This window comes from Pituophis catenifer, unplaced genomic scaffold (genome assembly GCF_029215685.1).
Source record: "Pituophis catenifer annectens isolate HBS135680 unplaced genomic scaffold, rPitCat1.0.hap2 SCAF_2, whole genome shotgun sequence".
Taxonomy (NCBI): Eukaryota; Metazoa; Chordata; class Lepidosauria; order Squamata; family Colubridae; genus Pituophis; species Pituophis catenifer.
In genome coordinates this window covers 176258311-176282293 of record NW_027256882.1, presented here as the reverse complement: position 1 = coordinate 176282293, position 23983 = coordinate 176258311, and the positions used below count along the sequence as shown (strand labels likewise).

At 40.1% G+C, this 23983-nt stretch overlaps 1 protein-coding gene across 4 annotated transcripts in view; it reads left to right on the top strand.

Moving 5' to 3' along the window:
• Positions 1-23983, top strand: part of L1CAM (L1 cell adhesion molecule) — a 69257-nt gene that overhangs the window by 24360 nt on the left and 20914 nt on the right. For all 4 annotated transcript variants that reach the window (XM_070938160.1, XM_070938159.1, XM_070938158.1 and 1 more), the window contains exons 11-22: positions 123-289; positions 1493-1652; positions 1746-1870; positions 4003-4104; positions 4929-5126; positions 5365-5435; positions 14221-14440; positions 16456-16571; positions 17571-17790; positions 19452-19574; positions 20595-20765; positions 23126-23248. In XM_070938160.1, coding sequence (XP_070794261.1) covers positions 123-289; positions 1493-1652; positions 1746-1870; positions 4003-4104; positions 4929-5126; positions 5365-5435; positions 14221-14440; positions 16456-16571; positions 17571-17790; positions 19452-19574; positions 20595-20765; positions 23126-23248 — 1796 coding nt within the window. The remainder of the gene's footprint in view (positions 1-122; positions 290-1492; positions 1653-1745; positions 1871-4002; positions 4105-4928; positions 5127-5364; positions 5436-14220; positions 14441-16455; positions 16572-17570; positions 17791-19451; positions 19575-20594; positions 20766-23125; positions 23249-23983) is intronic.

Below are 23983 nucleotides of genomic sequence, written 5' to 3'. Positions count from 1 at the left end.
AAAAAAATTATTAGGGGCTGGATTGTGTTGCAAAAGAAATGGCGGCAACTCTGAGTGCACTGAAATGTACTGTAGGGAGAGATCTCTATTTGTCAGACCCCCTTCTCGTTTTCATTTCCCAGGTTTATGGAAGACATGAACCCTGCCCTAAAAGATGAACGAACCTTTATATTCACAAATGGATCCCTGAAACTTCAGGAAGTCCGACATGAAGATGCAGGAAACTTCACATGCTTGGCTGAGAATGATCAAAACAATGTCTCCATCATTGCCCGCCTGGTTGTCAAAGGTGAGACCAAGTTTTCCAACCATGCATTAAATCAAAGAGAAATATGACAGAAAATAGTTGACCATAAGAGATGTGATAGGAAGGAAGTAACCTGGAACAAAGTACTGTGGCTTTCAGCTAAATCCTCTAAAACTGTTTTCTTCCACAACATTCCTCCTCATAAGTGGATGTGGCAGATTATGCCAGAGTTTTTACTATTGGTTGTAACATCAGATGCATTTCTAAAATCCAATGAAATGAGCATTGTGTCATGATGTTTTATTCCTTACACACACACACATGGCATACAATGTTGTGATGCTCATTTTATCATCTGCCTCCTCCTTGCCTCCCTACCAATGCCCACGTGGATGAGGTTCTGCCAGGCCATCTGCCTGTGGCATCAAACTAAGCTTTTAATCTGGCAAGCCTTTCCGAGAGTTCATATCCCTCCTGGGATGAGGTTGAGGGAAGTTGGTGTTTATTTATGCTTGCTAATAAATTCTTTGTACCTAAAGATGTATTGTCTTTTCTCCAGTGTGGAGAATGGCTTAAGGATAATCTCTTCATGTGGAAAATGACCTGAAGACTTTTATTTAAAATTAAGTAGATGGCAGTTTTACTTGGGAGCAAATGTAATGGATGTTTTAGAGAACTGTGATGCTATCAAATGTGAAATGATTTGTTTACACAATACACTGAACCATAGATCAACAACTAACAACATTTCAGCCTACCAAATTGTGTGAATTCAGCCCACACAGACCCTTTATGGTTCAGTGCATTGTGATAACCCAAAATTAGCTCAATTGAGTAAATCGTGATTAAGCTTTATGTGAACTTAATAAAAGAATAGCACTAAAAGATTGGTTGAAAATGTTTTTTTCTGGCTTTTTCAAGGCATGTGGCAGCCTAAAATGTTGTCTTGTTTGTGGTTTAGTCTGCGTTGAGAAGACAGTTTCTGTGAAAAGTGTAGGACAAATTTTCAGTGGAAAGAGTCATGTTTTACTTCCTTAAGGTGAAAATGAGGAACTGCTACTGACATTTTCAAGCTGGAAAATGTCTTGGGCCAGTCATAGTTGTATTAGGACACATTCAAGCCATGCTGAAGAATGATTAAAAAAAAACAAAAACCAAGCCACATGGGATAAATGTATGAGAGATATCTACAGTAAGAGTTCATGGGCAGAGAAGCTACAATACAGTATTCCATCCCTATTCCAGGAGCAACACAGATCGAAGAGGGACCTATCAACATGGAAAAGAAGCAAGGTGAGAGTGTGACCTTCCACTGCAAGGTACTGTTTGATGAGAGTATTCCAAAGCGTGGTATCCAATGGCGCCTAGATGGTGAAGATATTGAAGAATCAGATGACGATAACAAGTAAGTTCAAAGAGTACAATCATGTTGAATAAAAGTTTAGGGTTCAAAGGAATTTTTGCATTAACTTTACACTGAATGTTGGTCTTTCCCTAGATACATCATTGGTGACATGTCTCTGACTATCACCAAGGTGGACTTCTCTGATCAAGGAACATACAGCTGCCTGGCCTGGACCACTCTTGACTCTGTAGAAAAAAGTGCCAATCTTTTGGTGTATGGCAAGTATCAAAAAAAGAAAAATTAGATCTGGATTGTTTCTCTCTTGAGGTTAAACTTCAGACCAGGGAAATCTAAAAGGGATGCAGTGATATTCCTGCCGCATGGGTACCAAATTGGTATTTTTTTTAAAAAAATACTAGCTTTTTGCTGTGTATCTGTTTTTGCAATTTGGCCCATGTATATTTCTGGCAAAGCCATCTATAGTACAGCACTTTTACAACAATAAAAACAGAATTGAACCAAAGCAACTTGTCAATAAATAAAAATAACAGTAATTATATCACAGTTATATACCAAATATACATGAATTTCAAGAAGGGAATGCCAGTTACAAAAACAGGGTTTCAGATTATGTTTCGAAGTAATTAAAGATGTAAATTATACCACAATGGGATGGGAATTGCATAGCATTGAGACAGCTACCGAAAAGGCTCTTTTCTGTATTGCACTGTTATTTTCTTTACTTTCTTTACTTTTTTCTGTTAAAATATTTATTGTTTTTAATTATTTAATTCACTTTAAATTCTTTTTTTAAAAAAAATAAAAATTACAGGTAGTTCTTGACTTATAACAGTTCATTTAGTGACCATTCAGAGACAATGCTGCCAAAATAGTGACTTATGACCATTTTTCACACTGCTGCAGCAACCTCATGGTCACGTGATCAAAATTCAGATGCTTGGCAATATATATATTACCATTGCAGTGTCCTGGGGTGATGTGATCACTTTTTGGGACCTTCTTACAAGCAAAATCAATGGGGAAGCCAGATTCACTTAACAACCATAATACTAACCTAACAACTGCAGTGATTCACTTCACAAGTGTGGCAAGAAATGTTGTAAAATGAGTCAAAATTCACTTAACAAATGTTTCAATTAAAAACAGAAATGTTGATCTCAATTGTGGTCATAAGTCAGGGACTATCTGAGTAAGAAAAGGCTTTGCCATCGGTTGATTCCAGTTAGGCCTCAGAAATTCAAGATGGCATGTTCTGATTGGTAAATTAATTAATTTTAATGGGATATTATTTGGGATGTTTAAAATTAAGCTGGATCATTCAGATGTGGTATTCAGCCGGTTCTGACTGGTTCTGGAGAACCAGTAGTGGACATTTTGAGAAGTTTGGAGAATTGGCAAATAGCACCTCTGACTGGCCCTGCCCCCATCTATTCCCTCCTGAGTCCCAGCTGATCGAGTCCCAGCTGATCGGCTGGGTCTTCTTTTGTTGCCCTGCAGGTGGAGCTGGAGAGCAGGTTAGTGGGGTGGGGAGGGAATGGAGATTTTACAATATCCTTCCCTTCCCGTGGAGTGGAGTGGGGTGGAAATGGAGATTTTACAGTAACCTTCCCCTGGAGTGGGGTGGAAATGAAGATTTTACAGTATCCTGCCCCTGGAGTGGGCTGGAAATGGAGTTTTTACAGTATCCTTCCCCTGCCACACCCATCAAGCCATGCCCACAGAACCAGTAGTAAGAAATTTTGAATCCCACCACTGGGATGGTTCGCTGAAATGTGGAGAATTCTAAATATTGATAACAAAATTTATTTATTTATCAAATTTATTTGCTGCCCATCCCTCAGTTCAAGTGACTTGTAAAATAAAATTTATAAATGATATAAGTATAAAAGTAAATGCTATAATTTACATACATATGTAATATAATTTATGTTTTAGCTACATATAAAAACATAGTGTATAAGACAAAGCAGACATTGGTCTGTTTTTTAATGAGGTGAATTTGTTTTGTAGTGTGTTATAAAAATACAGACTGAAACCCAATGAATAATGGCTTTGAGCCACAAATGTACAGAAAATTGACAGATAAGTTCAGAATTTTCAAAAATAAGCCTCTATTTAAACAAGCTAGTTTTAATTACATTTAATCAATCAATAACTTTAAAGGCTACAAATTCAATCAGCTTTAAATGGCGCGGATTATGCTGTCAGCATATAATTTGTAATAATTAATGTTGTAATACTGTCCCTGAAGGTAGAGTAAAAGAATTCAAAATTTCATATTGTGGGACAGGCTTGGAAAATCTATATGGGGGAAAAAAATCTTGGATTTTTCTTGTAGTGAGGACAGATAGATGAGCAGCTGTCTCATTATTGTCTTTTTTTTTGTCAGGCATACCTGGCCCTGTGTCAAATCTGGAGGTGCAGAGGCAGCAGAATCATCAGGTAAAGCTGACATGGACACCTGGAGATAACCACAACAGAGAAATAAAGGGTAAGGAATCGTGCCAAGTATCTCACCATTAGGGAGAAATGACCTCTGATTAACTCGTGGATTTTCCCCTTGGAAAAGGCATCCACAAGGCCTGCTGCTTTCATCAAAATGACAAAAGCAGCACTGTTGCACCACAACCTTGGCCTCTTTTGTATCCGCGTGCGGGGTCATGACACGGGTACAGAAGGGGCAGAGCTGACATTACAGCACTGCTTTCATCCTTTACTTCTCATTTGAACCATTCCATGGATGTCTCTACTTGAGACCAGTTTGGGTGAGCAAAGCAAGAGGTCAATCAAAGTCATCCCTGGCTTCTATTTTTCTCTTAGAGCAGCTCTTAGAAAATATTTGCACAATAGAAAGCACAATAAACAGCCACTTTATATTTCCTTGTTTATATTGCCATTGTTGCTTGTGACTTAGCACAGTTTAAAACAATCAAATGAAAAAGACTGGTTGAAAAGATGCAGTTGTCTGTGATGTGTAAAATGACTATTCAGTGCTTCCCTGGAGATACCCCTGAATTTTGAAGCTAGATATAAATCAGACATTGGTGAAAATGCCATCTTTATATTTCTGTTTCTGTATATATGTAGAAATACAGAAACTATTCAGTCAATCAAGATACTGAATTAACCCAAATGCCTGGATCATACCAAACCAAAAATTAGCTTCATCTATGTACAGGTGCATTTTACCTCAGCTTGTAGCATAAACCTAGGAAAGCCATAAGGGCCTAGTGAAAGGTGATAGCAATTTTAATAAGCTTTTTTTTTTTAAAAATCATTCAAACTCTGAGATGATGTTTCCCTTCTCCCTCACAGAATATAATGTGTTTTGTGAAGAAACCAAATTTGGGCCAGCAGAAAAGGAATGGATAGCCACGGTCCCAGGAAACCAGCCATGGGCTATTCTTCACCTCTCTCCATTCAGAAATTATAACTTCTATGTGCAGGCCAGCAATGACCAGGGGAAAAGTGAATTAAGTAGCCGGTCTGCCAGTCATGCCACAGATCCCGCAGGTAAGAAAGTTCAAGATGCTGGAAGAAGGCTATAGGGATGGACCCTTGTTATGGGCAATTGTCCTTGTAAAAGTTAACCCAACCATCCCATGCATAAAATAGTGTTGCCCCACAAACATTGGCTCCTAATGCCTCTGGGACAGGGATTTTCAGTCTGGGAGACACAGTAGATATTTGGTCTTGGTTGATTCAAAACATACAGACATCCCAGTATAACTCTAATCTCTTTGTTTTCCAGCGCCTGAGCGAAACCCAACTGATGTCAGAGGAGAAGGAAATGAAACCACAAATATGATCATCACCTGGACGGTAAAATATTCTTTCACCTCAGTGATATTGGTCCCAATCTCTTGTGCGCCTCACCCACAGATTCAATGCCACTGGCATCATTTGTAGGACTATGTTGTAGCGCAAGGAGTGGTTGCTAGAGTTGTTGAATTTTTACTGAAAAGAAATTCTGATTTTTGTGTAATTATTCAAGGTTGGTGGATTTATTTTTCATGGAAAGATTGGTTCTAATTTATAACGTCCTTGAGCTTGTCTGTACAAATATAGCCCACCATCCAGTGGTGGGTTCCTCCCGGGTCGGCCGAGCAGTGACAATATGACATCATATTCTCCCCCCACCGCCCCCACCGCGTTATTCTTACCTTTTATTTGGCCCCACCGCTAATCTATTGCGGCCTCCTGAGTCCCAGATGATGGGCTATAAGGAAAAAAACTGTTTAAACTCTTGCCATGGGGCTTCAAAGGGCCGCCCTACAGCTGATCAGTGGTAAAAGGCAGTTTGGTGGTAGACCGGTGCCTGCAAAAATAAATGGATAGACCAGTGCCTGCAAAAATACATGAGTAGACCAGTGCCTGCAAAAATAAATGGGTAGACCAGTGCCTGCAAAAATAAATGGGAAGACCGGTACAGCTCTGCAAGCAGTTAAAAGCCTGGTAGATCAATACCTCTGCTAAATCCTAAAGAATTGTCACATGACCATCAAGCCACGCCCACATAATAAGCCACGCCCACAGAACCAGTAGTAAAAAAATTTAGAACCCACCCCTGCCACCATCATGAACACAGTCCATGGGCTTAACATTGTCAGGCACATAGGAAACTTAAACAGACCCCCAAAGGAAGTAACATATGGGTAGTTCACAAATTAAAACCTTTCATATAGTGACTGATCAAAATTACAATGACACTGAAAAAAGTGACTTATGACTGGTCCTTGCACTTATGATGGTCACAGCATCCCCACGATCAGGTAGTCATAATTTGGGTGTTTGGCAACCCGCATATATTTATGAGGGTTGCAGTATCTTGGGATTGACTGCCATTTGCAACCTTCCCGGTCAGCTTCCAAGAACAGAGTCAATGGGACAAACTGGATTCTTTTAACAATCACATGATTCACTTAAGAACTGCAGTTATTCACTCAATAACGTGGCAAAAAAAGGCTTAGCTTCTATTGCTTAGCAATAGAAATTCTGGTCCCAATTGTAGTTTTTTTTTTCTTTTTGCTTTAATTTATATGCCGCCCTTCTCCGGAGACTCAGGGCGGCTTACAATGCATTAAGCAATAGCCTTCATACTTTTGTATATTTATACAAAGTCAGCTTATTGCCCCCACAATCTGGGTCCTCATTTCACCTACCTTTGAAAGGATGGAAGGCTGAGTCAACCTTGAGCCTGGTGAGATTTGAACTTGCAGTAATTGCAAGCAGCTGTTGTTAATAACAGTGCTTTAGTCCATTGTACTACAGGCTCTTAAATGTTGAATTCTTCTTAAATTCTTACATTTAACTAAATGTAGTTAAATGTCGTACATGATTAGAGATCTACATTTGGGTTTTGCAAGCCTCTTTATTCTATCCTTGGAGCAGATTGGACTGAAACTGTCCCATATGGTGGGACTGAAGGATGGTCTCTTCAGGAGGAAGGCACCACTGCTGCTTTCAAGGAAATCAGTATTTTCCAAATCCAGTTGCACGCATCCTGTTCAACTACCCGAATTTTGCAATGCTCTGAAAACAGTTGTGCCCTGATGGATCTTTGGGATGGAAGTGTATCTCCATTCCTGTCTTATCTGAAGTTGAAACTTTTCAGTTCACACAGTTATATAAACATGATCACACTTTATAAGCTGTCTTTGTTTATATCCTGCCTCATCAAGTGGATGAGTACGCAAGGGATTTTTAATAACGTCTTCTTGATTGTGGCCTTTCCTCCTGAGAAAGTGTGATTTGTTTCTACCTAATTCATTTAATAATTTAAATGGGAATCAAATGTCATTCTGTATCATCAAGCTCTTGATGCTATATGTTTTTCACGTCCACATTCCCTTTTGTGGTTTTTTTTATTTATTATTAAACATGTACTTTGCCATTAGGCATCTGTAAGCACTTAAGGCTGTTTACAGCAATACAGATAAGTTGCTTATGTGTAAATATGTTAAATTGCTATTACTTTGCTGGCTTCCTGTGCTGTTCAAAATCATATGGGCTACTTCATGGTGAATCTTCCTTTCTTTAGCTTAGTGCCAGTGGTTAACTTGCCACGTGTGTGGGAGTGACAGAAAATGTGTGTGTTGCAAGGTCTGGAAGTCGTGTTTGTGTTGAAGCAGTGTATGCCCCCACACCCCAACTGTCCATTTTAGTCACTTAACTCTGTTTGGGTTTGCTATGTTGTTTGCGTTCCAGCAGAAATAGGTGGCAGCATACCAGTGTGCTTCTCTTCCAGAATTGTCCCTGAATTGTCACGCTTGTCATAATGATAGGTTATTTTGGCTGAATTCCCAGGAGGAAACTGATGCCAGATGCTTCATTTCAGAGAGGTTTCTACTAAATTCAGCTGCTATTCCTGCTACAGCTGGCCTGGCACTGGTTGCTCCACATGGTTCATTTGTAGCGCCTAGAAGAAGATGCCGTGTAAAATCCCACACATTTCAAAGATGCCAGTTGCTTTTTGTCTCCTGAATTAGAAATGTGTTTCTCTTCATGGAAAAGGGGGAGTTGGTTATGGAAATCCCCTTCCTTCTTGACGCCAACAGGATTCCCAGAAGTGCTTTGACAATTGGAATAATAAAACTAGCTTTGTAATCAAGAAGCATTAGGCATAACACGCTCTTATTTAGAGAAGGTGAAATGAACAGAAGAATTTAATGGGAAAAAAATCCTAAGATTTTAAGCATTTCCCCAGAAGAATTAAGAGCATAATACTGGTTTATCACTTTTTAAAAGGTTTTGTTTGCTTGATTGTTCCTAAGGAGAAGACAAAAAGTAAGCCGTGCTTATAAGTGATATTTGCATTTGAGAACTGTTAACAGGCAAACTTTAACTTTGCTTTAGGCATTAGCTGAAAGCACAAAAAGATGACCACTGAGGAAAATTTGCAACATACCTTATTATAAGATGTTTGCTTTTTTTCTTGCCCCCATCTTGTCTGTCTTTGTGCCTCCACCTGCTGGTGTTTTGGAGACATGTGGTGCTTCCAATGCATGGTTTCTTCAATCTTTTCTTGAGCAGTGTCTTCCTTCCAGATTTGGCCATTGCTGCTTACCTCATGTTGTATCAAGAGATGGAAAAGTAATGTATCTCTTGTTTAGATGGCCACTTGGGTAGTTACCCATGGCAAGCAATTGGTCTTGACATAACTACTCAGGCTGACATTTAAAAAGGAAGTGGCAGACTGCCATTCTTTCCCGTTTATTCATTTATTAAACAAATTTATGTAGCGGCCCAACTTACACATAGGTGACTCCTGGTGGCTTACAAAATTTAAAAGAATCCACCATATAATAAAAACCCATACAAAAACCCATATTCCACTCCCCATGACATGAACAACACAATCAAATCAACCTCTTGATTGGCTCCATCTCCATTCATGGTCCTCAGGCCCACTGACAAAACTTTTTTTAGGGCCTTTTGGAAAGACAACAGGGTGGGAGTCAACTGTACCTCTTGGGGAGTGATGTTCCATAAAGAAGGGCCCACCACCAAGAAGGCCCTTTTTCGTGTTGTCACCAGACGTACATCCCTAATTGATGGATGTAATGTACAGACAATGATAGTATGGTTTAAAAACAACAAGCATGAAAATCTTTGGCAGGCTCATTCTCTTCTGCCACATGTTCCATTTTTTCAGCTGTTGCTCTGTTGCTGCTATCTGTCATGATAGCCATGAGTCCAGGGGCAGAAAAAGCAGCATATTCTACTCCGTAGCCCTTTTCTGACTTCCAATTTGACAACCTTCTGGTGCCGTGATTCTGGCTGTTGCAACAAAAATCAAGAGTGAACAGTATGCAGTTGGCATAAGAAGAGGTCATAACAAGATGGGAAATCAAAGAATAAATACAACAGACTGACCTGTTGCTGAGGGACAGGAACCCCTTGTTGCAACGGGATTCTTCAGACTTACGTTTTTTTATTTACTCCCATCGAAGATCATATTACTAAGATGGACACTACTTTGGGAAGTTCAGACTTCTAATTTGAGCTACAAAGAGTGTATTTTTAAAATACTATTCTCTTTCCTGGGAATTTGGATAGGATGAGCTCAGTTATCTAGTTTACTGTGAGTGATACCTATCTCTTTATACTGTAAATATCGGAAGTTGACTTTCCTATCACCAAGATAGAGGAAATATGAAATAAATCGCACCTGTTAGCCAGACCTCTGCTTCCTGCATATCTGAAATACCCACATATTTTTTATTATATTGTTATATTCCTAACCCTTCCTAAGCCAGGTAATAAATTAGTTCTGTAGAGATGACAATTCAATTGCTAAAATTCCTGTAAACCCTAATCTCAACTCAACAATGACTTGACTTAATGAAGGCACTATGAATGAAAATCTTGCTTGGAAAAGGTATTTTCAATCAGGAACAATGCCCAAAGGCTACAGATTTGTCTTCTACACCCACGTTTCTTTGGTGTAATATTCTGGTAATATTACAATGGACTTTTATTTCCATCTTTGCTATTAAAAGTGTAATATTCTTCAGTTTTTTCTTTAGCCTAAAGGAAATGAAAGGAAAAAAGGTCTAAACTTGTCATTTCTTTGATTGCATAATTCACAGCTACTGGTAATTCATATATTAAAAAAGAATCCCTCCTTTTATTACTCTTCTTCTACATTCCATGGATCTGCTCCTGAATTTTGGGATCGAGCTAACCTATTGGTCTGCCTCAAAGTTCTAATCCCTTCAACTTTGATGCAGGCTCATCACAATCTGGTGACCTTTCATTATAATCTCTGGCCCAGAAGTCACTTTCCACTTTCTCTCTACAAGAGAAAACTACCCCTTTTGTGAAACAGTTATCATTTTTAGCTTTCAATCAATGCGCTAACTATACTCCAGGTACTGCCTACATTATCTATGACTGGGGTCTCCAACCTTGGCAACTTTAAGACTTGTGGACTTCAACTGCCAGAATTCTGGGAGTTGAAGTCCACAAGTCTTAAAGTTGCCAAGGTTGGAGACAGTGGTGAAATCCAAATTTTTTTACTACCGGTTCTGTAGGCGTGGCTTGGTGGGAGTGGTGTGGCTTAGTGGCCATGGCTTGGTGGGCATGGCAGGGGAAGGATACTGCAAAATCTCCATTTGACCCCACTCCAGGGGAAGGATACTACAAAATCTCTATTTCCACCCCACTCCAGGGGAAGGATACTGCAAAATCCCCATTCCCTCCCCACTCCTGGGGGAAGGATATTGCAAAATCTCCATTCCCACCCCACTCTGGTGCCAGCCAGAGGTGGTATTTGCCAGTTCTCCAAACTGCTCAAAATTTCCACTACCAGTTCTCCAGAACCTGTCAGAACCTGCTGGATTTCACCCCTGGTTGGAGACCTCTGACTTATGAAATGGCTTGGCTACATCCTTCATTCATTCAACCCATATCTTGCTAATGGAAAACCTATATAATATAAATGACAATATAAATGATATTTTAATTTAATATAATTTAAATGCTAAATGTCCTTGTCCCTAAACTTCCATGTTCAAACTACTAGGTTCCCAAAATTACTTTTCAAAACATCTTCCATTTCTTCAGTTACATATGTGGTTCCTTAGCAGATTTGCTTTGCTTTACTACTTAATCTCTGAAATGGATGCATTCAGTGAGACATCACACTGGTAATATTGAAAACCAGCCAGCCATGTTAAGATGGATATAATCATTCCACAAATGGATGCCCTAATCTGAAGCATTGTATCTTCTCTTCTTCTGCTCAGCCTACATCTGTTTGCATCTACTAACAAGCAGTGTCTGAAGTTCTATTAATGATCGGAAATTGGCAGATGGTTTATAACTGGATTAAATCACTTTTATAGGTGTTTGCTTTAATCCTTCACATTACTAAGATTTATTCTTGCCTTCTCCAGCTACTATCACTATGCATTTTAATAACCCCACAGTGACAAAGGCAACTGAAGGTTGACTTTCTCACTGAGATATTCTCTGCTTATTTGAGAAAACTAATTTCTCAAGGAGACAGCAGGATATATTACACCGACTTCCAAGGCCTCCATTTGACAGCATGGGTTCTCCTATGCAGACATTCAACTAGAAGGCCACATTGCTAATTCTTAGAAAAACCTTAAAGATGGACTTTTATTTCTAAGTTTGCTATAAAAAATTGTAATAGTTCACTGATTTTTCAAGGGTTTCTTTTTGTTTAATAGTCAAAAGCTCTAAATTTGTCATCTGTTTCAGTTAACTATGTCCCTGTAACAGGTTATACTATCTTCTTGCACAGCTAAACGTTTCAAAGATCTGTTGAATTTATATCCTCTATTCTGCCTGTGATGGCAGGCTGTCTCCATGAACCCAGTTCCAACATGGAGTCGGTTTATGTTTCTCAGTCTTTTAACTGCACAGCTGTGCAAAACTGCAGTATTTATTGGTATGCACCTGTTGACCCGCAAAGATTGCAAATTCTGAATGCAATTGCATGAGTGCATCAGTCATGAGAACTCCACACCCTTCTGAGCAGATATTTCTTATCTTGCTTTCCATGAAGTCATGGCCCATTTTTCCTTTTAATTGAAAGCTGCTACTGTCAAGAGGATGGGTGGGCTCCAGTGGTGGATTTCAAAATTTTTTATTACCGGTTCTGTGGGTGTGGCTTGGTGGGCGTGGCATGGGAAGGATACTGTAAAATCTCCATTCCCACCCCACTCCAGGGGAAGGATACTGTAAAATCTCCATTCCCTCCCCAATCCAAGGGAAAGGTACTGCAAAATCCCCATTTCCTTCCGATCAGCTGGGACTCAGGAGGCAGAAAATAGATAGGGGTGGGGCCAGTCAGAACTGTTACTACCAGTTCTCCGAACTACTCAAAATTTCTGCTACCGGTTCTCCAGAACTGGTCAGAACCTGCTGAAACCCACCTCTGGTGGGCTCACATTTCATCCTAAAATATAATGAGGTTCACTTAAATTAAGCAAGATGTGTGAGTCCATTCATTATAGCTTTCTTACGTATATACAAGATCACTATAATTTAAAAGCCTTGACATTATGTGTAAACACAATTAATTTATCCGCCAACACAATTAATTTATCCCTGCCATGAATTTACTTTTTAAAAAGAAGCTGCCCAAAGAAATAATTACCTGCTAATCATTCACATCTTATACTAGGATTAACTTTATAATGTTTCAAATGCCCCAGAAAAGCCATGGATAGGACAAGAGCAGGATAGAAACCTTCTCTTTGTGTTCCTGAGCAATTAGTGTCAAGAGGCCTACTGCCTCTGATCCTGAAAATATTGTGACTAATAGGCATTGATAGTTTTATCCCCCCATTGATTTTTCTAATATCTTTTTAAGGGTAATAAAAGCAGAGTTGATAGCCACTGCTGCTTTTTAAGATAGCAGAATCCATGCACTCTGTGGTGCAAAAAGCCTATTATTTAGTCTCTCACAAATCTTTTACCTTTTGTCTTTTTAGGGGACCTAAAGGTCCCATGCTGATGACCTTCTACCGCTGCACCATAGAGAGTATTTTAACTTACTGCATCTGTGTATGGTTTGCCAATTGCACTGTGGCAGATAGGACAGCACTCCAGAGGGTTAACATCATTGCCCAGAGGATCATTGTTTACCCTCTCCCCTCTTTGGAAGAGCTTTATAGCTCCCGCTGCCTTAAGAAAGTTCAAAACATTCTTAAAGAGCCATCTCATCCTAGGCACCCTTTTTTTGAACTATTACCATCTGGCAGACGGTATAGGATAATAAAAACAAGGACAAATAGGCCAGAGGTGGGTTCCAGCAGGTTCTGACCAGTTCTGGAGAATCGGTAGCAGAAATTTTGAGTAGTTCAGAGAAAGTAGTTCAGAGGTAGTAAAAATTCTGACTGGTCCCATCTATTCTCTGCCTCACAATTCCCAGCTATTTGGGAGGAAATGGGGATTTTGCAGTACCCTTCCCCTGGAGTGGGGTGGGAATGGAGATTTTACAGTATCCTTCCCCTGCCACGCCCACCAAGCCATGTCACACCCACCAAGCCACACCCACAGAACTGGTAGTAAAAAATTTTGAAACCCACCACTGAAATAGGCTGAAAAACAGCTTCTATCTCAGGGCAGTAACTATATTGAATTCTACTGTATAGTGCAATATTAATTCAATATCGGTTTTCAATTCAGTTGTATAGAATGTGAAGGATGTATGTTTGTGTTTTATTTTTATAATTATAATGTACACTGAACATGGCATTTGATTTTGTTGTACGAGGTGCAATGACAATAAATAAACTAACTAAACCTAGAGTTCTAGAATTGTAAGAGATGATGAAAAGATTCTGTTTTCTCTTTGAAGGGTGTTTTCTCACAATTCTTCTGCTATGGTGGCTGGAGCTGCTAAGAGTAATAATCCAAATTAATTAGTAGGTCACCAGATTACAGTACCTTCCTCTGTTTGAGGCCAATGTGCAGCTTTGATTTGCTAATGTTATGCAGGAGTAAAAGTGATCTCATGCCCGGCTTCAAAACGGCTTGAAAAGATTATTGGAAAGCGCTCTGCCAAAGTGTTCCCATTCAATGAAGCTTGACAATGAAGTTTTTCCTCTTCCTCCTGCTTATTTTTCAGCCCTTGCCTCACAAGGAGTGGAATGCCCCAATGATGAAATATCGTGTACAGTGGCGGCTTGAGAATGAAGGCCGATGGGATGAGGTTGAAATTGAAGAACCTCCTGTACTGGTGACAGATACCCCTGTCTTCTCACCTTATGAGATCAAAGTGCAAGCACAGAATGATTTTGGCAAAGGGCCTGAGCCTGAACCTGAAAAAGGTTATTCAGGGGAGGATGGTGAGTAATGGGGGATCCATTCCTCCCTTGTGCCCATAGATTCAACAAAACTCAGCTATGTTACAAATTGAGGAAGTTTTAATCCCAGCACATCTGGAGGTATCAAATGGAGGAGGGGTGGAGGTAATGTAGATTATTTTAGTACCAACCATGGCAGGAAACCAAATTAGATGCTGAGCATCGATCTTCTTTTTCAAACAATTCACTAGAACATTGCTATGCTATCATTGCTCTTCACCCTGCATCTAAGGTTTCCATTTCTCTCACATTTCTGAGGTAGTTTTTAAATCCTTATTTCTGAAAATGTGTGTTTTTGAAAAAGAAAAAAGTTGTAATTATCTTCTTTATCATCTTTTAGATGTAAGATGATCCCTCGCCTCCCATGTTTATGTAAGAGTTATTTTCTAAATAGGATTCAAATGTGTTACTTTTGCTTCCTCCACTGAGAAGGAGTCTGATAGCATCCTTGCGGGCTTGTTAATTTGAAAATTGTTGTGAGAAAATTTTTGCTGCTCCTAATTTTTGAATTCCATAGTTCAATGTTCTCAACCTTGCAATTTTAAGATGCCTGGATTTCAACTCCCAGAATTCCCCAGCCAGCAATGCTGGCTAGGGAATTCTGGGAGTTGAAGTCCAAGCATCTTAAAGCTGCACAGGTTGGGAAACACTGCCACAATCTTTTGTGGCTTTTCTCCTATAATGCCTTCAAGGACAGATAGCTCTGTTGGATGGGGAATGGTTTTACTACTCAGTAAAACAAGTAGAGCAGGATTTACTTCTCATCCATACCCAGCAGAAACTGCCAAAAAATATAAGTAACAGTTTACACCAACAGTCCTTTATAATTGGATGTTTTAAGCATACAGAAGTCTTTAATGACAGAATTCAGTTATTGCTTTCACTATCATAGTCATCTTGGTTATATGTATATAAAAAATACTGGAGACAGGTCCTTGAAATTGCTGGATTTTATTTTTTCTAAATTGAGGGTGGGCTATTGCCTGCTTGTTCAGCCAGCAGTTTCAACTAAAACTTTCCCAAAAGTTCAAATTGAAATTTGTTCTGGAAAACCTTGACCCAATTAACATTCCAATACTGAACCTACTTAGCTAACCTCACTGGGAGATTCCTTAGTAATCATTTCTAAGATTGCACAGTACATTAGAGATTTCATCTTAATTTATATTTGTGCCTCCTGTGATACTCCAACTTTTTTTTTCCTCTCATGGTGGCAGGGAAGAGTTTTACTGTATTGTTCAGAAGGATGGGGATGCCATTTCTGATTCCCCCCCTTTGCCAACTTTGCTTCCAACGCTCCATGGCATAGGACTTGGGTATTTGCGGGACCGCCTTCTGCCGCCGATAGCCTCCCACCGACCAGTACGCTCCCACAGAGAGGGACTCCTCAGGGTGCCGTCAGCCAGGCAATGTCGGCTGGCGACCCCCAGGGGGAGGGCCTTCTCTATGGCAGCTCCTGCCCTCTGGAACGATTTGCCCCCGGAGATACGAAGGGTATTGGATCTCTGGGTCTTTCGCCGTGCCCTAAAAACTTTTCTTTTCCATCAAGCAGGGCTGGCGTGAACCCCCCCTTTTTTTTAGCCTTTTAAATTGTCAATGGGTTTTAGTTTGAATGTTTTAAATTTTGGGCCAAAGTCATATAATTCTTTTAAAAATTTTAAATTTTGTATTGGTATGTGTTTTAGTTCTGGCTGTGCACCGCCCTGAGTCCACTAGGAGAAGGGCGGGATACAAATTGAATAAAATAAATTAAATAAATAAATAAAGTTGATAAAGCATATTGTACAACTAAAAAGTTTGCTATTGTACTATTTTGTGACATTTGGGACTATCTTAATAGAGGAATTCCCCAATAGAGCTTTCTTTGGGGATTTGGAGTCTTGGCACTTGCAGAATTCCCGATGCCATGTCTCTTTGTAGAACTATCAGACTGAACTTTCATCTCCCTTTCCTTTGTTGCTGAAATTGAAAGTGTAAAGGATCCCTCTTTTCCCTAGTGCCTGAGGCTGTCCCTGAAGATCTGTTGATTGAGATGATAAACAGCACTACCATCAAGCTTTCTTGGATCCTTCCCAACAGAGAGAAAATTTGGGGACATCTTAAGGGATTCAAGGTATGGCACAAGAACTTCGCATTGCATCCTGGAGGACAGCATTTGAAGCACTTTTTAAAATACTTGGTGCCCTCGAGATATGTTAGAATTGGCTTTATCTAGTGATTGGCTAGATTTCTACAGCCCAAGTGTGGTAATACTACTCCTAGAATCCTCAAAGGGCAGACTTCCTGGAGTATTATGAGTTAAAATTCAAAATATTTGGAAAACTCCAAATCCGGAGTGGGTGGGTAGAGAGAAATCTGTCCTGTCACAATTATGGTAAACATTATATCTCATATAAATCATGTTAACTGCCTTCATACTGTAAACTTTATCCTTCATATAAATTCCCAAGCTATTGTAATATTGCATCTCCAAGTAGTAAAATCAGAGTAAATAATGTAAAAAGAGTCAACTGATGGAGAATAAATTTCACCACGTAAGAGGAACTGTGGACAGTCCTCAGGTATAATATATCCACACAGGTTACAAGATGCGGATGTTTATGGTACAGAACTGAGATTGATTTGCTGCAGAATTGCTTTTTAATTTTTTTGTTTTTTAAACTCAGGGTAAACACTGGCCTGTGGGACTTCAGCAAGACTCTGAATAGAACTGCCATTCGGCCAGAAGTTTACTGACCAGGCTAGAATTACAACTGAATGTAAACCCAGAAATTGTATGTTTTGTTTGTATCATTTCCCTGCTTTTTGCGAGCGATTCCTTGTTAAAGGTGCCCTTCAGGGAAGGGAACATTCAATATGTGCTGAAAAGCATTTTGGCCTTGTATGCCTTCTATTCATACAAATTAAGAAGGAGACATAATTCTTGACATGCTCAGAGGCACTCTTCCAACACATTTTGGAGGGGAGGAATGAGCGATTCCACTTACGATGACAGGCATTTTTCAAAAAACTTGCCAATATTGAGTGAGCTGGTGAATGTGGGTGTCTTGAAATCTGGGCAAATAATTTCTCCCTCTTTCTCTTTCTTTCTCTGAAATTCCACCTTCACCAGGTGTATTACTCCAGGCTGGGAACCCTGGCAGAACGTAGCCGTCGACAGGCCCATCTTCACTTCCATTCCCACGGGGAGCTGCTGATTTTGGGGAATGTGTCTGAAGTCATACTGGGGGGCCTCAGGCCCTGGAGCCGGTACCAGGTTCAGCTGGCAGTGTTGAATGGGCGGGGGGAGGGGCCCCGCAGCGAGGCCATGGAGTTTGTTACACCTGAGGGAGGTAAGAACCGGCAGCCTTTCGCCCTCAGACCTTTCAATCTGTGCTTCCTTCTATCCACCTTCTGAACTTCTTTCCAACTTCTGCTTCTAGAAGCTCTCCCCGTCCATATTACTTTATTTAGACCTTGCATTATGTGCAGAATATTAGACAGAATGTATAAAAGAGTTGAAACATGAGGTGTGAACGCAGAAATACTTTGCTCACAAATCAGGTCTGAAAGGCATGGGATGTGCTGAAACGAAACAAATCCCAGGCTGTCCAACTGTTTTCCTATTTGGCAACCCCATTTAAGATATTTTAACTTCATGAGAAAATATGGTAGTGCAACCAGGGAAATAGTGTATAAGGCATAAAACTGAATTGGAGGAGGGTTAATTCTAAATCAAATAAATTAAAATGAGCCTCTAATAACCACAGATTCCTCTGCCCGCTCAATTAATCAGTTTGTAGAAACTATTGTCTTAAAAGTAAAAATTTGCATGAAGGGGGGAAACTATTGCTGTTATTGGTACTATTATTGTTATACAGAAAGAATGATATGGTAGGTGTGGACAATCTTTTAGGGGTTGTAAAAGAATATAATGAGGGACAGCACTGCAATAGGAGGAATAATAGTAGAAAATGGGCAAAGTATATTACTGTATATCTGAGTATGTGGGTAAAGCTGGATTTTTCTGGATTGGAGGAAATTAGGTTTTTCTTTATGTTATTAAAATTTAGATAGTGAAGGCCTCATTAGTTAGCATCATTTATATGCTGCCTTAATCATAGATTCTTGGGGACTTACATCTAAAATTCATACTAAATTCACAAATTCTAAAAACATAACAATAAAAATGCAAACCACTAAAAACAAAAGCTAGAGAGAAGGCAAGGCCCTTGGGTTGACAACCTCTTCCTCAAAAGTTCTGTATCAGTGTTTCTCAACCTTGGCAAATTGAAGATTTTGTGGACTTTAACTCCCAGAATTCCATGCACTTAAAGATGCCAAGGTTGAGGAACACTGCTCTTTATTTTTAAATCTTAAAAGATTATAGTAAAGGTACTGTCTTGATCTTCAGAATAAGATGTTTCATTGGGCTTGAGCTGTCATAGAAATCCATTTCTGGAACTCAGGACCTCTCATTTTTTGTGGTCTGGTAATCCTCAACCCATCTCCCAACTTGTGTGCTTATGATAGGCTCTTGTAGTGTAGTATTACCGTCATGTAGGAGAGACATCAAACTCTCTATTTCCCACCCTCATAGTGGCAGAAAAATTGCAGTACAGCATTGCAGTCAAAAACGACTCAAGACATGCCTGTCTTTGGGACTTGACCTTTGCCATCCATTGTACTGTAGGATAATTTTATTTTCTCTCCATAACAACAGTGATTTCATTCTATCAGGACCTCTGTTGTGGCTTTGGTTGCAATACTAAGACAGAGTAGATAAATTAAGCATGCGATGAATGCTTTGCAAAATGGCAGATAGATTTTTTTGTTTTGATGGGCTTGTTCTTGCTAATGGGAATTTGCTCCAAGTATTTGGAGAATCCAAAAGGCTGGAGCATGCCCTGTCTACTACAGCTTTCTTCCCACTTCTCACCATTTATAACCCTCTCCTTCCCATTTACATTCCTTGTGCCCTTCATTCTCCATTTCTCTTTGCCTCCTTACATAGTACCTAGCACCCCTGAATTCTTTCAGTTGGACTATCTCTCGGACACAGCAGTGTTGCTAGAGTGGATGCCTCCAAAATATCCTAATGGGAAAATCCTGAGATACGTGTTGGGATACCAACAAGGTGAGTCTGTAGCAGCTCTGGGTTTTTCGGAGTTTTTCCCTGTAGGACAGGGAACCTGGAGAGGAAAATCCTCACACATATTTTATATTTAGGTATGTTGCTTTTGATGCTGCTGTTCTTGTCACAACTTTCTTTGAGTGATTATTACCGTTGCATCAATACTGTTAATCAGAACTATAGAGTCAAAGGACTTTTGAAGGTGATCAAGGTTCAGCAATGAAGGATACTGTTAGAGAATCCCTGTGAGATGACGATCTGTCCTGTACTTAAAAATCCCCACCAAAGAAGAACAACTGCTTCTCAGATCAAATACTTCCCTGATGTTTTGCTGAAATTTGCTTTCCTGCCGTTTCCACCTGATGTTGTAATCCTACCTCCCACTGTAATACAGAATAATTCTACTCACAGTCTTTCAGTTACTTCAAGAATCCTAACATTTCCCACCCGCAGTCTTGTTTTCTATAAGCTGAATTTACCAGTTCTTTCAATATTTTTTCAAGGCAGAGACTGGTTTCACAGGATTTTCACCATGCTGGTTTCCACATACCAATGTCTTAGTAAAATATGTGGCACCAGAATGGGTCGTACTTTTTGAAAGCAAAATAGTTATGTCTTTCTTCCATTCCTTCAGTTTCAGTAGTAGATAATCATGTTTCTGATGAATCTGAAGGGACTTAAAGAGACTCAGGATGGGAGACATATTAAAAATGGAATCTGATTTCTAGCATATTGTGGCAAGAATCACTAGCTAGCATTCGGTGATTTTTGCCACAATATGCTGAAAATCAGATTCCATTTTTAATATCTCTCCCATCTTCCTTCCCTTCATGCATGGTTCCTTCTTATCTGTTTTATGCTTGTTGAACACTGCCAACTCAGCAACAGGATTTGCATTTTCTGGCATGATATCTGCCTTCTCCAAGCTGACAGGTTCTGTGAAATGAAATCCATCAGATATGGATGACAATGGCATTATTTTCTGATAATTGACCTGTTACTCTTCTGCCATCTTGTGCCTAGCCAATCAGACAGAGATGGACATTGACAACATCCAAATCCCACCCACCCAGTACAGGCTCAATCTCAGCGACCTTGATCCCCACACTCCCTACAAATTCTCCTTGTGGGCAGAAACCAAAGAGGGTCGAGGAGAAATATCCTTACTTGAGGAACATACAATGCACGAGTCAGGTATGTGAAGCCTTAAAAATATTTCCTATTAATATTAAAAAAAGAGATGATATATTTCATACAATATTTTCCTAGAAGCCATGGTTAGTGTCCTGAACTAAAATATGCTTAATTTTTAAAATTATTTCCTGTTTGGTTTGCTCTCTGCCTTTTGTTCAGAAGCTCATTTTGAAAACATAGTGCTCCCTGTTTCAATTTTCGCTTATAAAAACCCTGTAAAGTAGGGTGGGATGACAGCCCTGACCTCTTCCTCAGCACCCATGGCTTTATGACCTCTTTTCACACTTACCACCATCACACTATTCCAGCAGTCATGTGATTGCTATTTGGGCACTTGACAGCTGGCTCACACTTAGAACCAGTTGCTGCATCCTGTGGTTTTGTAATTGTAACCTGTGGCCCAGTCATGTAATGATTCACTTTATGACTGTTTTGATGATGGAGATTCTGATCCCAATTGTGGTCATAAGTCAAGGACTCCCTGTAGACCAGGGGTCCTCAAACTATGGCCCATGGGCCAGTTACAGCCCACCGAAGCCATTAATCTGGACCATGCGGGACCGCGAGGCTGCCCTGCCCACATCGCCCCACCTACCTGCCAGCCCCCACTCGCCTTCTGAAGGCCGAAGAAGCCCAAAGGGAGCGGAGGCCCCAGGAGGTCAAAACAGGCCTGTTTTTGGCTTCCCCAGCCTCCAGAGAGAGAGAGAGAGAGAGAGAGAGAGAGAGAGAGAGAGAGAGAGAGAGAGAAAGAGGGAGGGAGGGAGACACACACACACACAAAGTCCCTCACCCCCCCCCCCAATGCAGCCACATCCCTTCACTAACCTGCTTTCCACCCCCAGGAGCATAATAAATTAAAGTTTAATTTGTGTGTATTGTTTGGACTGCTAAATTGGCCATGCCCACCCAGTCACATGACTACCTAGCCATGTCTACCCAGCCGGTCTGGCCCCCCAACAGTCTGAGGGACCGTGAATTGGCCCCCTGTTTAAAAAATTTGAGGACCCCTGCTGTAGACTATAATCGGTCCTATGATATTTCCATAGATTATATCTCTACTAGGGTCTACTCGAATTGTTTACACTGTTAGCCTATGCCTTTCTCTGTCACAATTCCTTTAATTCTTTCCTACTTTCAGCTGTGAAAAGCTTTGTGAGTGTGTTCTGTGTACTTTGTTATATAGAGGCGAGAGTTGGGTATTCAAAAGAAGCATAAAAGTGAAATTGAATGCAATAGAATTAGTTACTTAGTGTGTGGTCAAATAAGAAGAGGTAGGGCCGAAAATGAATGAGTGCTGAATGAATGTGGATTGAATTCAAAATAAAATGACAGTATAGACTTTCAGGTGGTTTGGTCATGTAGAGGGAATGAGTGTTGAACTGTACAGCAACATCTAGAAAGATGAAATGGTGAAGAAGAAGAACAAAAATATCAGGGTTGTATGACTTATTGAGATCTTGAAAAAGAGAGGGACATTACAGAACAGGCAATGTATGAAGCAACATATGGACACTGTAGAAGGAATGCTTGGTCTAGCTTGATATAAAAATATGGAGAAATGTGTTGAATGGTTTGGGTGTTCTAGCTATGTTTCCTAATATTTTCCCCTTATCTCGCCTCCTAATTGCTTTATCTAACTATTTCTTATTCTTTTACTGTGCTCTACGTAATGCTGCTCACCCAAAAGGAAATAACATGATATGTACATATGTATGTATGTATCTACTCAGCGATGCTGAAGTATCAGATGTCATAGTGGATGGTCCAGCATGTGTAAAGCAATTTGAAAACAAGAAACGACAGCAGCCGTGTATCAGGTTGTGTTGGCAACATAATCAGAACTTATGGAGAGAGTAACCATTAGACACGCACAATGTAAAAACCCTAAAATTTTAACTAAAAACATTAATATTCACAGGGACCATTTTTGTGTGCAGTTGCAGCTACACTACAGCAGCTCCTTCAGGGTGGGAGTCTTTTCTTTGATCTCAGCTTCTTTCCTTTTTTTTCCTCCTTTCCTTTTTAAAAGCTCCTTTCCAGGGATTTTCTCCCCAGATGCCTGATTGTGTCTGGGCTGGGAAACTAAGCAAAGGCAGGCACGAATGAGAAACTATCACAGAACCTGCTAGGCCATGGACTGCATTGGCAAAGTAGTTTTATACTGCAACCACAGAAATTGGATGAGTACGTCCCAATTCCCACAGTGGAAATATACTGGTAGTTAATATGGTAGTTTTTCTGAGGTCTTAATGACCTTGCTGTTCACTCTGAAGCCTACAAAGGTGGGACTTATGTAGATTCTCCAGGGATTGTGATTTTAATACTTTTCTCTATCATTTTCTCCCTGCCTCTATGCCCAGTGAACTTGTCTTTTGTAAACATCAGTGTGGGCGAGACAGGAGAAAACTTCACCACCATCATCTGGATCCCACGTCAGAACCAGCGAGATGTGGAGTTTGCAGTCCATCTTATGAGCAAAACAGGTAAGAGGAGAGAGGTGGATGTCTTCTTTCTTGCATGATCTTCATGGTCCTATCTCAGCCATGAGTAAGCATCTTTTGGGGTGAAAAACTCTGAAGATCACTCACTGTTGATGCCCCCTACAAAATCCTCATTCACTAACATCTTGTACCATATACATTCTACCACTCTTTTCCTACACCTGGGGAGGGAGAGAGAGAGAGAGGGAGAAGGAGAGGGAGGGAGGGAGGGAGGGAAAGAGTTTATTTTCATTCTATTCAGGACTTCAAATGTGTGAGCTTTCCAAATCTTCCATTCAATTCCTGGAATCTATGACCTGACCCATCATGTTTCTTCTTATTGTTTTTTTCTTCCCTTTTTCCAGTCATCTGTAGCAATATCTTTGGCAGGGATGAGGAATTCTCGCTACCTACCCATCTGATTTATTGAAATTGCTAATTTTATATGTTGGGAAATCAGTGATTTGCAAGTGCTGGAAGGGGCCAAGTTTCTTCCTTTTGAAGGCCTCTTCTTGTAAATTCCTACTTTCCTTATGAGGAAATAAGTGATTTTCAATCACTGGGAGTCCATAGTAAAGTCTACTTTCCATCAGCTAGCCGAAGAATAATGAAGAATGGGGTATTAATCCATGACAGCAATAAATTACAACTGGCTGGATTCCTACTAGACTAAAATCAAAGGCAACACATACTGGTTCAGGAGAGTGGGGAACTCAACCACAATCTTTCTGTCTCTCC